Source organism: Phascolarctos cinereus, unplaced genomic scaffold (genome assembly GCF_003287225.1).
Source record: "Phascolarctos cinereus isolate Bilbo 61053 unplaced genomic scaffold, phaCin_HiC Scaffold_2;HRSCAF=192, whole genome shotgun sequence".
Classification (NCBI taxonomy): domain Eukaryota; kingdom Metazoa; phylum Chordata; class Mammalia; order Diprotodontia; family Phascolarctidae; genus Phascolarctos; species Phascolarctos cinereus.
Window position 1 is genome coordinate 150,292,731 of NW_027555625.1, and position 15,865 is coordinate 150,308,595.

The 15,865-nt window shown below is 39.9% G+C and overlaps 1 protein-coding gene across 2 annotated transcripts in view; it reads left to right on the forward strand.

The window, feature by feature from the left end:
* The window catches only part of TTL (tubulin tyrosine ligase), a 50,279-nt gene that overhangs the window by 9,992 nt on the left and 24,422 nt on the right, over positions 1-15,865 (forward strand). For both annotated transcript variants that reach the window (XR_002324756.2, XM_020987509.2), the window contains 2 exons: positions 5,107-5,185; positions 11,446-11,687. Coding sequence is in view for 1 of the 2 variants with exons in the window: in XM_020987509.2 (XP_020843168.1) it covers positions 5,107-5,185; positions 11,446-11,687 (321 nt within the window). In the remaining variant the exon portion in view is untranslated. The remainder of the gene's footprint in view (positions 1-5,106; positions 5,186-11,445; positions 11,688-15,865) is intronic.

Here is a 15,865-nt window from a genome sequence, read left to right on the forward strand (position 1 = left end):
TTGTTTTTATTTACCCGACACTTGGCACCATACCTGCCACTTAATAAATGCTTGATTTTGCTGTTGGACTGAACTGGGAGAAGTTACATCCATCCATATATCCATTTCTGTTCCACTTCATCTTAATGTCCCCTTTATCTTACTAGCTTCAAGTTTCATACATGCAGGTTAGATTAGTCTTCTCCTCTTGCAGACCATGAAAATGATAATGTGCTGTAAACAATCTGGCATTTCTAGTTCAAGATGTTGAATGACATTTTGGTTAAGTGCTCTGCAGCCTAGTAGAGTAGGAAAAGCCCTGGATTTAGAATTCAAGCACCTGGATTGAATCCTGGTTCCATTATCACCTGTGTGATCTTAGGCGAGTCATTTTACCTTTGGGAGGAGGGAGCTCATTTTCCTCCTCTATAAAATGTATAGTTTTGTGTGAATGATGTTTCAAGTTCCCTAGTTCCAAATCCTGTTATGGTCATGTGGTTCCTAGAACTTGATTTTTTCTTTTATAGGATCATAGATGTTTATCCTGAAACCTTATAGATTAGGAAGAAGTCCATGAACTTGTTTATTTCAGCAGAATTAGTTTTGTAATCTTATAAGTATTTTATGCATTTAAAAGCATTTTTCTGAGAAGGGGATCCACAGGCTTCGTTAGGATACCCAAAGGCTCTATGACACCAAAAGGGTTATATATCTAGTCCCATTCCCTCATTTTACAAAGGGGGAAACTGAGTTCTAGAGAAGTGAAAGTTACCTGGCAAGGTCACACTTTTAGTATCCATCAGAGCCAGGATTCAGTCCCAGATTCTCTGGCTCCAGAGCCAGGGCTTCTTTCTGCCATATAAGACTACCTTTCATTTTGTCCATTGTCTATATGTTGACCATATATATATGTCTATGCTGTGTCACAGTTGAAGGTGTTGCTGTTGAGTGATAGCCCATGAAGATGTAAATTATCATTTTTCTAATACCAGATAGCCCTTTACAGTTTCCAAATGCTTTCAAAGACATTATCTTATCTAATCACACTCTTTATACACATTATTAAATATCTGCTGGATAGATATCCCTGTAGTAGGCACTACACCTTCCTTTAGGCCTTAAAGAACTAAAAGAAAACCCTTTTGTTGTTGTAGGAGAAGACAGCCTACAGCCTACTTTCCTGTCTTAATGTTTCTCACTGGATAGTTCAGCTACTTGCAGAAAAATTTCCAATTGAGACAAAACACTGTGGGTCAGAGCAAAGTGAAATTGTCCTGGTTTTTAAAAACTGTATAGTAAAGAAGGAAATTTTGATATTTGGGGTCTGGGGAGGGGGCAGGAGTTTGGTGACCTAAAATGATGATGCCACAGAAATAGATACTTCTGACATTCAGAAATTTTTAAAATCAGAAGACATCTTAAGATAATAGGAAATTGCTCCATTAGAAAAACATGTACAAAGGAACTGCCTTCCTGGAGGGGAAGAGATTAAGGAAATCAATTTAAATGTTTAGATAAAAACTTTTTTAAAGGTTGGTAGGATAGCCAAGAAAGCTAATGCACTCTTAGGCTCATTAAGAGAAGAGAAATTGTCCAAGAATAAGGAGGTCCTATAACTGTTGGTCTCTGCCTCAGTCAGGTCACATCTAGAGTATCATGTTCAGTGATGGGCTGCACATTTTAGGAAGGACTTTGATAAGCTGTGGATGGATAGTCAAAGGGAAGGCCACTCAAATAGCATAGGGCCTTTCATCCATGACCACTTGTCAGGTATTTTGTCATGAGGATTTTTTTTCAGGAATGAGAGATGAACCAGATAGCCACTGATGACCTTTCCAGCTCAGAAATTCTCCTTTTCTGTGAATCTTGATTCTTACTCCTATCCACCATATAATCCTTTCCCTTTTTCTTTCCTTTCTCTTATACTCTCTTTCCCTTATATAATTGGTTTTAGATGAAACATAAAAGGGAGAGAATTTGTTGAGGATGAAATTTAGAGGGCCAGCCCAGTAAAACCTCAAATCTATAAGTAGGGTTTTTGAAGCAGGGCAAGTACTGATGACTCTTTGCTCTCCAGCTGACTTTAACAACATGCTTTCGTTAGGATATAAATAGCACCTTTCATTCCCTTCCCCTTGTCCTCCCTCTCCCCGGCCACCTCTGCCATGAATATTGTTCAGTGTGATACTTGGGAGCTGAAACCTGAATATGGTTGTGTTTGCTGTGGAAATAGGGCTGAATCTGGACTCAGAGACTGTTGTTGAGTTGTTTTTCAGTCTTGTCCAACTCTTTGTGACCCCATTTGGGGTTTTCTTGGCAAAGATACTGGCGTGGTTTGCTACTTCTTTCTCTAGCTCAATTAACAGATGAGAAAACTGAGGCAAAGAGGGTTCAGTGACTTGCCCAGGGTCACACAGCTCGTAAGTGTCAGAGGCCAGATTTGAAGTCAAGAAGGTGAGTCTTCCTGACTCCAGGCCAAGCACTCTATTTTGTTTAGAGGCAGGAGTTTCTTGTTCAAAAAGTGACTTAGTTGTCTCCCTTTCTTACTAAATCTTCATTTGCTACAGCCCTGGAGAAGATTTCTAAATTCCAGTCTCATCTCTACTACTTACACCTGTGCAATCTTGGCTAAGTGACATCTCTCAGGGCCTTAGTTTCTTATCTGTAAAAATCGTGGGGGTCTGGGAGGGGCTGGAGTATCTGACTCCTTTCAGATCTAAATCTGTGCCTCTCTGAACTCCAGTATGGTGCTTGCTACTAAATCACACTGCCTGTCTTTTGCAGCCTGCGTTTTTGCTTATAGTGAAGTATATGACTGGGAAAAACAAACAAACAAAAATTAGCTAGTGAGGTTAAGGGAGGAGGTAAGCATCAATCTGTTAAAATGCCTTTCAGGGAATCTCTGATTAATGGAAAGTCCCTACAACAGGTAACCCCCCTACTGGGATAAGATAGGGAATGTTGACACTTGATTGTATACCTTCCATGCTTCTCCAGCAAATTACTCCAGCTATCATCCTCAATCTCTCTGTATAAAATGACATTTCTTACCCTATAAACATATCTTCATCTCTCCTATCCTTAAAAAAAAAACTTTTGATCCCATTTTCCCTATGTCTTTCCTCCCTTTAGTAGCTAAGCCCCTTGAGAAAACAGACTATAATTGGTGCCTCCACTTCCTCTCCTCTCACTCACTCCTGCTGCACTCTGGCTTCCAGCCTAACCATTCAGCAAAAACTGCTCTCTCCAAAGTTGCCAGTAAGCTCTTAACTGCAAAATCTAATGGTCTTTTCTCAATCCTGATCCTCCTTGAGGTCTCTGTAGCATTTGGCTTGTCAGTTCACATCACCTGATTACTGTGTACTCTCCAGGTTTTTGAGACTTTGCTTACATATGTTTCTCCTCCTTTCTGACTTATCACTCCTCAGGCCTCTGTTAGTTCTTTGTCCATGTTATGTCCGATGACCATAAGTGTTCCCAAGGCTACATATCCTGAGCCTCTTCTCTTTCCCCTCTATGCTAAAAGCCTTTAACCTTTTTGTGTGTCATGGACCACTTTGGTGGTCTGGTGAAGCCTATGACCCCTTCTCAGAATAATGTTTTTAAATGCACAAAATTTTTAAAATGTAAGATTACAAAGGGAACTAATTATATTGAAATATAACTATCTGTTTTTTTAAGTTCATGGAGCCTAGGTTAAAAATCTGTTCCCTAATATTATTTCATTTTGATTGTTTCATCACCTCCCATGAATTAAATTCTCAGTCTTTATGCAAATAATTCCCAGAGGGGGGTGCAGTGGATAGAGCACCAGCCCTGGAGTCAGGAGGACCTGAGTTCAAATCCAGCCTTAGACACTAATTAGCTGTGTGACCTTGGGCAAGTCACTTAACCTTCATTGCCTCTAAAAAGAAAAAGAAAAGAAAAAAATAATTCCCAGAATTATATGGGTCTGAGCTACAGTCACATATCGCCACCTGCGTTTTGGACATCTCAGACTGGATGTCCCACAGGCATAGCGTATCCAGCACATCCAAAACAGAACTCATTATCTTTCCCCAAAAACTTTCCCCCTTTCTGAACTTCCCTGATGTCAAGAGCACCACCATCCCCCTAGTCACCTGCAGGCATCATTCTCTACACTTCACTCTCACCCCTCATCTCTGATCCATTGCTGTATCTTACAGTTTCTACCTTCACAACATCTCTCATTTATGTCCCCATCTCTGTATTCATACAGCTACAGCCCTAGATGAGGCCTATATTACCTCTCACCTGAACAATTGCCTTCTAACTGGTCTTTCTGCTTTACTTAATTATCTCTACTCCAATCCACTCTCACTCAGCCATCAGGATGATTTTTCTAAAGCTTATAAGTCTACCCATCTCTCTGTCTCTATTTTTTTGCATATCTCTGCCTATTTATCTCTCTGTCTCTATCTCTGTCTCTCTCTTTTCCCCCCTCCCCCCTTTCTCTCACTCTCTCTGCCTCTGTATCTCTAAATCTCTTTCTCTGTGTATCTCTGTAGCACTCTCTCTGCCTCTCCCTCTGTGTCTCTGTTTTTCTCTATGTCTCTGTCTCTCTTTCATTTGCAGTTGCTCTGAAATGCTACTCCATCTGCCATCTCTGCTGCCCTCCATGCCTGCAATGCTCCCCCCACTTCCCTTCCTCCTAATTTCACTGGTTTCCTTTAAGATTTGCTTCAAATCCCACCTATTCTGGGAGGCCTTTCCCAGTCACATATCCCCTCAGTCCAGCTGCCACTATTTTCCCCTTTCAGATGACTTCAATCTATTTTTTATCTCTCTTACATATTCTAAGTTATTTACATGTTGTCTCCCCCATCAGAAGGTAGACTGAGGGCAGGGGCTGTTTTGGCATTTCTTTTAAGCCCCCAACTTCACTCAATGCCTGACACATAGTACATGCTTAGTAAATATTAACTGGCTGCTTCTCAAGCAGGGAAAGCATAAACTGGTTATAGTATCATAGTCCCCCTTTTCCATGTAATATTGTTAGATAATGATGATACAGTTGTTTCTCTTGGTATTCTGTTGCCCGATCCTTTTTCCTTGTCTTACTCAACCATTAAAATTAATGCCTTAACTGCTTTTTTTCCTTTATAGGTCACGAACCCGGTCTTATACAGTTGGTGAATTATTACAGAGGCGCTGACAAACTTTGTCGAAAAGCTTCTTTAGTTAAGTAAGTATACATTAAACCTTGTTTAATTTTTTTTATGTATGCATTTTTTTCATGTTGAAAAAGATTTTTTTAAAGAAATAGAAAAAAGTTTGCTTTATCCTTATTTGGTAACACACTAGAACTCTGTTATGACAGCTAGGTGGTGTGGTGGATAGAGTGCTGGGTCTGGTGTCAGGAAGACCTAAGTTCAAATCCAGCCACTGACACTTACTAGTGGTGTGACCATGGACATGTCATCTGTTTGCCTCAGTTTCCTCATCTGTAAAATGAGGATAATAATAGCGCCTACCTCAAAGGATTGTTCTGAGGATCAACTGTGATAACAATTATAAAACACTTAGCACAGTGCCCAGCACACAGTAAGCGCTTTGTTTAGTTGTTTTTCAGTCATGTCCAACTTTTCCTGACCTCTTTTGGGGTTTCTTGGCAAAGATACTGGAGTAGTTTGCCATTTCCTTCTCCAGCTCATTTTACAGATGAGGAAACTGAGGCAAACCAAGTTAATGGACTTGCCTAGGATCACACATCTAGTGTCTGAGGCCAGATTTGAACTCAGGAAGATGAGTCTTCTGACTCCAGGCCTGGTATTCTATCCACTACACTGCCCATAATATGCACTATATGAATGTTAGTTATTATTATTATTATATTTGCTTTTTTTAAAAGAGTAGAAGTTAAGGCAAGAAGTTAAAAGTCAAGTTAAGGCAAACCTGCCCCTGTGACCCTATACAATGAGAGTTTAGCTTCCTAGACACCCAAAGGATCCCTCAGTAAGGCAGTCCTGCAGATAAAGTAGTATCCCCATCCTCACACACCCTGGGAACAGGTTTTGTGAAAATCCCTAATTAAACTTTTGTGTCAGTCTCTTTAAATCTGTATCAGGGTGCTATGTTTGCTCATTTGTTCTCTTACACTTTTTTTCTTAAATGACCCAAGTCAGTTTGCATACTCATCTTTTGGTTCTGTTTCTTTCCCCCCCCTTTACATTGTTTCACTTTCCAGATTTCTTTGTATTCCTCAGACTTGTTGGTCTTAAATGGCTCCATTACATGGATGTGCCACATTGTCTTTAACTATTTCCTTATTATTGGACATTTAGGTTTCTTCTACTTTTTCATAATTACTATTATGCTGCTAGAAAAAAAAATCTGTGAACAGGTAGCCCTCTTTTTGTTCTTGATATCTTTCAGAGTAAATTGCTAGCAATGCAATTATTGTATCAAATGGTATAATTATCTTTGTAACTTCCGTGGCATACTGTCAGATTGCTCAGCAAGATCATATCAGTTTATAATCCCACTATCAACAAGTACCAGGGAATTGTCAAGGCAGCTAGGTAGAACTATGGATAGAGCACGGGAGGCAAGAAGTACTGAACACAAATCTGGCCTCAGACACTTACAAGCTGTGTGACCCAGGGCATGTCACTTCATCCTCATCTATGTAATGGGAATAATAATAAAACTTGCCAGCATTGTTATAATGATAAAATGAGATAATATTTGTAAAGAGCTTTGAAAACCTTAAAGCAACATATAAGTGCTATTATTATTAGTGAATGTTAATTAATGAATATGCCCATTTCTTACAACCTGATGGGTACCTTCTTGATTGCCCTTCCCAAAATGTTCCTTTTCTGGCTTTCTTGATTATGACTACTGGGTTGTCATGCCTAGAGTATTCTTTGTTCCTTTATGGTTCTAATTTCAGACTTCTTTTGACTCATCCTCTCAGCTAACTTCTGATGGTTTGGGGCTGGCCTTATGCCGAGGTCCTCTGTTCATTTACACATGAATAATTTACTGAGGCACTGAGGTAGTATATTGTGAAGTAGTCTTATTTACTGCAGCTTAATTTAGTTTCAGTTTGGATTGGTTTAGAAATGATCTCAGGTTTGATTTTCATATATGTGTATATATACATATATATGTATGTTTGTAGAAAGTAAAAGTATTTATTATTAAAATAGTAAAATAGGATGAAGGTTACTAAGTAGAATAGAGTTTGGGTTAGTAAGTCCCAATAGGTAACAATAACATAGGTCTCAATAAGTAACAACTTAAGTCTCAATTGGTATCAAGTCTTACCACAATCAATCATCGCCATCAGGGGAATTATCTATATCTGAATCACATGGCTGGGGAATTCCAAATTCAGCTTCCAGAGTCCCAACAATAAAGTCGGTACCACAGGGGAGACTCCAAAGATGGTTCAGGACTACCCACCTTTTTAGTAATGCCTTCTAACAAAAAGGCAGTTTGCCAAATCAGTGTGTGATTGGTGGGAAAGGAGCTGTTCTCAAAATATCCTTGAGAGCATTCCTGTTTGTGAATATTCGCTTCCTGGAGGGGTGGCCAGCCCTTCCTGGGAGCAAATACTATAAACAGTCCTTCAATATCTAGCTAGGAATAAGATTAACATGAAAAAAGAGTCAGGATTAAATTGCAGGCATACTGGGCAAGATCAGAATGTCTTTCTGAATTCTTTCATCACAGGTAGTTGGGCTTGGAGTCAGGAAGACCCAAGTTCAAATTTAGCCTCAAACACTTACTGATTGTGTGACCCTGGGCAAGTCACTTAACCTGTCTTCCTCACTTTCCTTAACTGTAAAATGTGAATAATAATGACTAATTATAGCACTTACCTCCCAGGGTTGTTGTGAAGCTCAAATGAGATGACATTTATAAAACACTTAGCACAGTGGTCTTTACAAGCTAGCCACTATAAGCACGTAATGACTATTCCTTCCCATCCTTCTTCCCAAAGTCATAGGATCCTAGGTTTATAATATATACTTTATTATAAATATCCATTAAACTCTCATAAAAATAAATCCTACCGGAATTTAGGGAATAGTGATTGATTTCCTCTAATTTGGAAGGGCTTTTTTTTACTCATTTTTTTCAAAGAAAATGCTCTATCTGCTACTTTTCCTTTTTTTCCGATTTTTTTTTCCAAATTAAAAAATAAATTTTTTTAGGAGGTGGGTTGAAAAGATAAATGAGAATGTTTATTAAAACAGGCCTCTTCATAGCCACATAAATTGTCTTTCTATGCCTTTTTAGGTGTTCCATGAGAAGCCAAAGTCACTACAGGAAACACTAGAGTCCAAATACACATGTATAGTCATTTTCTATAGTGGTATTTCCCCATGAACGGATTTCTAATCAGTCTTTAAATGATCTCCTAAGGGCAACATGGTCTGTTTGTGCTTAAGAAAAGCTTGGATCTTAGATCCCCGACACACAATACCTGATCATGCTTACTCTGGGTTCTTCGTGATTATTCTCTGAATGATGGAAAGGATTCATTCATAATTAGTACCCAAGTAAGAGTTATAGCAATACCAAAGTATTCCTAGAACCATAGCTGTGGTTAACTTTTCTGTGATCCTAGACTGTCACGGTTTTTTATTGTTAAATATTTAGCTTTTCGTTATTAATGGGTTCCAAAATGTACTGATTTAAAGGCAACTAGGGCACAACGAATAGAGGCTTGGACTTGGGAGTCAGGAAAACCTGAATTCAAATCTAGCCTTATACGCTTACTAGTTGTGTGATGCTGGGCAAGTCACTTGACCCTGTTTGCCTCAGTTTCCTCATCTGTCAAATGAGCAGGGGAAGGAAATGGCAAACCGTCCCAGTATCCTTGTCAAGAAAACCCCAAATGGGGTCACAAAGAGTTGGACAGGACTGAAAAACAACTGAACAACCTAGAGAACACAATCAGGTCAAAGTAAAGGCATTTATTGAGGTGACATCCTGAGCAAATTAGCTGCAAAACTTTCCCCTCCACCAACAGATGCCGTGGCCAATGGATGAGGGGTAAGGGTTGGGGGTGAGGGTGACAAATCCCTTCTCTCTCCCCTACAAGGCAAAGAGATTCATTCCCTCTCTGGAGCTGAGGTCTTCCTCCATAACTGGCTCTCTTCTTGACAGCCAATGAGAGCCCACACTGCTCAGAGCTGTCTTCTGCCTCTCTTCTTTTTTCCTGAGAACTGTCTGGCTTTCTGAAGGGCCACCTGGGGTGTGGCTGAACTCCCACCCAGCCAGTGGCTTAGCTGCCCTCTAATTCTACCAAGTTTGATTAAAACCATTCTTCCCACCTTGTAAAGGGGCAACAAAGTGCAAGTACATCTTTATACTTCATTGTCGTCTGTATTAACTGCCCCTTACATTCTGTAATTTCAGCAGCCGTCTGAGGTAGCATCAGTTACCTAGGTGTCCCCAGATAAACAACTTCCACCTCCCCTCCCCCAAGCACAGAAAGAAAAGTCTAGTTCCCTTAACCTTCTCCCTGATGTGAGTGTCTTTTCCTTTGATTTCTAAGATTAACTCTGAGTCTTCAGTCTGTTTTGTGTGTTCACTAAGTTCCTTCATTTCTACTTGAATACTGGCCTGACTTAGTAACTCAAATATAATAAGGAGCCAACAAATATTTGTTTATTTGATGTCTGAATACATAATGAATCAATCAACAAGCAGTTATTCAACATCCACAATGTTCTAAGGACTATCCTAGATGCTAGGGATATAAAGATTAAAAAAATGAGGTGATCTTTGCTTCTGTCGAGCTTATATGATCTATTGATGAAAATGATAGCTGGGTGGCCTGGTGGATAGAACATTGAAATTGGAGTCAGGAACACTCATCTTCCTGAGTTCAAATCCGGCCTCAGACACTTATAAGCTGTGTGATCCTAGGCAAGTCACTTAACCCTGTTTGCCTCAGTTCCTCCTCTGTAAAATGAGCTGGAGAAGGAAATAGCAAACCACTCCAGCATCTTTGCCAAGAAAACCCCAAATGGGGTCATGAAGAGTCCGACATGACTGAAATGATTGAATAAAAACAACAATAATAACAGCATTTATATAGCACTTTAAGGTTTACAGCATGCTTTACATACCTTTCCTCATTTAATCCTCATAACAAACCTCTGAAGCAGGTGTGATTAACAGTCCCCTTTTACAGATGAAGAGACTAAGGCATAGAGAGGTTAAGAGACTTGCCCAGGGTCACCCAGCTAGTATTTGAGACAGAATTTGAACTCAGGACTTCCTAACTCCCAACTCTAACACTCTATCCATTGTGCTAACTAGTTGCCTATATCTACATACATAAGTAAATGGGAGATTCATAAAAAATAGAAATAAGATTATTTGGAGGGGTGGGGGATTTATGAGCAGCCAAGAGAATGAGAAAAGGCCTCAAGCAGTGTGTGTGCTACTTAAGCTGAGTTTGAAGAAAGTTAAGGATACAGAAAAGAAAAGATGAGTAAAGTAGTGTTTTCCAGGCATGGGATGGGGGGGGCAGGCTATGCAAGGATGTGGAAGTGATCGAAGGAGTTTTGTGTGTGAGGCCAGTTTGAATTGAACGTATCAAGTGTGTGAAGGGAAGCAATGTGTCATTAGCTTAGAGAGGTAGAGTGGAGCCAGATCGTGAAGGGCTTTAAATACCAAATAGAGGAGTTTGTATTCTATCTTAAAGACAACAGGGAAGCACTAGAGCTTTTTTTTTTTTTGAGGGAGTAGCACAATCAAACCTATACTTTAGGAATATGATTTTAGCAGCTATGTGGAGGATGTAAGAGAAGGTAAAGGCTTGAGGCAAGGAGGCTAATTAGGAGGCTGTTGCAACAAAGAGAACTGGAGAATTGAGCAAATTGTTTGAATAATTCTGGTCCCTTCTACTACCAGTCCTGCTGTTTTCACCCCATAAATTATCCAGATAATTGAGGCAAAAGTGCTTTTTTGTTTTTTTTAGCTTCTGTTATCCAAAATAACTTCAACTTTTCATCTTGCCAGTGTAGGTCTGGCTCAGTTTTTCATGAAATGTATTCTCTGTGCAAGAAATGTTGATTTGAGAAGTTGTACACTGAAGGATAATAGGAAATATCTCTAGTTCTTTGTAGATACTATAAAGTTATTTTGGACCAAGTGCCATGTTAGAATGAGCTGGAGTATGCTTTTAACATTCCATTTGGCAAATGGACTCAGCCCTAGGGGCATATCGGATTTCCCTCATGTAAGGGCCCAATAACAAGAGCTAAGCCAGAAAGGAGTCCAGTCTTTGGCTATTCTATTCTTCCTGTAACTTCTTGTCACCTAGGTTGAGGAGCCCAGGCCTTCTTAAAGAGTGATCAGAGTGCCAGATTGGACTTATTGAACCATGGGACTTTCTTCTACCTCCCACTCCCCTGCCCCAGAAGATATTCTTTGGAATTAAAAAAGGGCGACTGACCATCTGTTGTTATCCATTAGGTTAATCAAGACAAGTCCTGAATTGACAGAATCATGCACATGGTTCCCGGAATCCTATGTGATTTATCCGACTAATCTCAAGACTCCTGTGGCCCCGGCATCACCCTCGCAGAATGGAATCCGCCATTTGATAAACAATTCAAGGACAGATGAAAGGGAAGTCTTCCTTGCCTCCTATAACAGGAGGAAGGAGGGTGGGGAGGGCAACGTATGGATAGCCAAATCCTCGGCAGGTGCCAAAGGTTAGTCTCATGGCCATGGCAATACTCAAAAGAATATTTTTCGTCCTCCGTTTTCTCATTGGCCTTTGTGTTTGAAGATGATGCTTTGCTATTTCAGTGATACCTTTTTGCTTCCCTAAAAATATGATGCACTGGATCATCTTAGCCTGAGTAGCAAGATTCAATCTGTCTCCAAGACCAGTTATAAAATAGTGAAAGTTTTAGATGAACTAGGGGTAGAACTGCATAGTTCCTGATGGCAAATCAAGTTTTCTGTTCATGAGATCAAAGTGGAATTGATGAGTCCTGTCTCTGCAAATGAATGATGTCACATTGAACATTATGGCAGTCTTATCATTTCTAGCTTTTCTGAGGAAACTGTAGCCATTCGTAAGCATCCCTATGTTATACACCTGCCAAATCTCCAAATCACTGCTCTAGCTAGTAATGTTTAAAGGAGAGAAACTGAATAGTTAGCCTCCCTTTTGGGTTATTGGGAATCAGCACAGTTCCTCCTTATAACTTTGTTTCTCTTCCATTTACCTAATAAAAGAGGGGACTGATGTTTGTGGGCTTTAAGGAAACTGCTTTTTTAAGCTTGGGCATAATGATATCAGGGCAGCTTAAGGACTGTGGCAAAAGTGATCTATGCAGTTATTCCGAAAAAGGTTTTATGTGTCTAATCTCAACCATGTCCATCATATAGCATGGGGATGTATGATCCTGGAAATCAGGAGACTTGGGTTCTTCTAGATCTGGCTCTGTCACTGACAAACTATATGATCTGTGGTAGGTTGCTTTGCAGGTTTGTGGAACTGAAGATTTCAAAGGGACTTCAGAGATCATCCAATCTAGCTCCTACCCAAATTATGCCTCCAGCAGTGATCATTGAGCCCTCTGCACAGTGATTATTAACTTTCCCCTTCTACTCCCTTCCACTCCCAAAGAGCACCTTATACAACTAGAATTGTTTTTTTTAATAACATTTTATTTTTCCCCAGTTACATGTAAAGACAATTTTTAACATTCATTTTGAAAAAAATTTTAAGTTCTGAATTTTCTCTCTCCCTGCCTCACTTCCTCCCTCTCCGAGACAGTAAGCAATGTGATGTCAGTTATACATGTTCAGTCATGCAAAACATATTATCGTATTAGTCATATACAACTGGAATGGTTAAGCTGACTCTTCATCCACATGACTCCTCTTTCATTTCTTTGAAGGTCACTATTCTCATCATGTACCCCTCTGTGCCTTCTCTAAGCTAAAAATGTCCCTTTCTTTCAGCTGTTCCTTGTATTGCATGGCTTCAGCTCCCCTTACCATCCTGATTACTCTCTTCTAGACGTTATCTATCTTATGAATGTCCTTTCCAAGATCTACTGCCCAGCACTAGACATGATATTCCAAATATGATCTGACAAGGATGGAGCACAGTGGAGCTAATATCTGTCCTAACTCTGGATATTATATTACTACTAATGCACCCTAATATTACATTTATTGGTGGCTCCTACATCACACTGTCAGCTTCTAGTGAGTTTACAGTCCACTAGAATCCCCAGATCTTTTTGACATGAACTGTTTCTGATTCTCAGAGCTGTACCTGTACAGTTGATATTGAGAATTCAAGTGATGGAATTTGTAATTATTGCCATTAAATTTCAACTTGTTAGCTTCATCCCATTTCTGGAGCCTGTCAAGATCACTTTGAATCCCAGTTCTGTCATCTAGGGTATTAGCTAGCTAAATCTCCCCACTTCACATTACCTGAAAATTTGATAATTATGCCAAGTCTGCTTCCCAAGGAAATGTTTAAAATGTTAACAATGGATACAACATTCTATCAATGACAGAACCCTGTGACATTCCACTAGTAGACAGAACCCTGTGACATTCCACTAGTTATCTGTCAACTAGTTCTAAACCCACCTAACTGTTCCGTCATCCAGTCTATCTCTCTCCAAGTTGTCTGTACGGCCATACTTTTGGCTCTGACTTTCCTCATCTGTTAAATGAGGTGACTGAAATCAATCTGGTACAGGTCTCTTTCAAGCTCTCACATTCCTATGATTCTGGATTTGGATCCAGAAGACCTAGTTTTAAATCTTAGCTCTGTAACTTAAAACCTGTGTGATCTTGGTCAAGTTCCTTGGTTTCTGAGTCTCAATTCATGTGTGAGATGAGAATGTTGCACTAAGATTCTAGGATTCTTCTAGTCTAGGATTCTCCACAGGTGGAGCAAGTTGTAGCATCAGAGATTTTCAGTTGAAACATATATTACAGGTCATTTAGCCTATTGGATGAGAAAACTGAGGAGTGGAGAGGTTCAATGTCTTACCCAAAGGCCCAGAGGGAGTAAATAATGGAGTTGGAGTTTTAAGTCCAGTCTTCTCACTCCAAAGCCAATGTACTTCCCACTCGATCAGCCGTGTGACCTTGGGAAAGTCACAGAGTTATAGAATCTGAGATTTGGAAGGGATCACAGAGGTTATCTTGTCAAACTCATACCTGAATGGTAATCTTCTCTAAAGAAGTGGTGCCCTTCTTTAGGTTTTCCTCAGTGTTTGCAAATGTTCCATTTATGTTCTGATCTTCTACTTTGGGTTAGGATGTGAGGGGGGCTATTATTTCTAAAGTCTGAAGCATAGTAATCCACAACCAAGTGAGCATTCGATTACCTTTGGGAATCTCCTAATAGATTCTGAGTCCCAGGCTTGAAATGACACATTCAGCTTCCCCAAAACTTGCTAGGATTTGTGACCTGACCAGCAGTGTACACAATTAGATCACCATTGTCCTCAAATTTCACTGGTGGCCTGAGGATGATTTAGGATGATTCCCTAAAAGTGGTCATCTAGCATTTACTTTAAAAGCTTCAATTGAGAGGGACCTACTACCTCCTAAGGAGGCCTATTCTATTTTTGGACAAGTCTAATTACCAGAGTGGGCAGCTAGGTGGTGAAGTGGATGGAGTGCTGGACCTGGAGTCAGGAAGACTCATCTTCCTGAGTTCAAATCTAGCTTCAAACACTAGCTGTGTGACCCTAGGCAAGTCACTTAACCCTGTTTGCCTCAGTTTCTTCATCTGTCAAATGAGCTGAAGAAGGAAATGGCAAACCACTTCAGTATCTTTGCCAAGAAAACCCCAAATGGGGTCACAAAAAGTCAGACACAACTGAAATGAGTGAACACCAGCAACAAAATTAGCAGTGTATCAAATTAGCACAAGAGATAATAAGGGACCTAGTTTAAACCATCCCTGAATAAGAATTAGCAACAAATGTCATCCAGCATCCAGCACTGAAGATCCTCTCTCCTTCCTAAGGCAATTTATTCCAATTTTGGATAGCTCTACATTGTTGGGTTTTTTTTTTTAATTTTTCCTTGGATCAAGCCTACTTTTAACCTTTGGCCTTTCCACCTCATTTTACAGATGAAGAAATTTGAAACTCAGAAAGGTTACGTGACTTCATTACTCCTACTTCTGCTCCTCTTAGATCCAAGCAGAAACAGCCTAATTCTCTATTAAAACTCTTCAGATACTTGAAAGTTATTCTTCTGTCTACCCTCAGTTTTTTCTCCAGGGGAACCATCTCCAGTTTCTTCAGCTTATCCTAGTCCCGTCGCCGTCCTCACTACCCTCCTCTAGACCTGCTCTGATCATTAATGTGCCTCCCAAATTGTACCACTCCTGACTGCTCATATCACTACAGCTGTCCTCTGATCCGAGCTGAGTGCAGTGAAATAGGCACAGCTGTCGTTCTGGACACTCTCAATGCCTCTGGATTCAACCTAAGATTACGTTAGGTTTGGGAGCTGCTATGTCACATTGTTGATTCAAATTGAGTTTGTTGTCCATTAAAACCTCCAAATGATTTTGACTTGAACTGATCCATATAGTGGATAAAAAGTCTGGGGCTTTTAGGTCTATTTTCTCAACTCTCAAATGAGGGACTCAGATGAAATGACCTCTCAGGTTCCTCCAAAATGTAACACTCTAAAATTCTATGAGCTAATGTTGGTATGGTGGGAAAAGCACTGAAGTTAGAATCAGGAAACCTAGATTCAAATCCCATCTCTCCACAGAGAAGTCTTGAAATGTAATAAAACTAAATGAAATTTTACTAGATTTGACCCATGACTTCAGCCTATCTAGATCTCTTTGACTTCTAACTTTGGTGTCCACCATTATAACTAT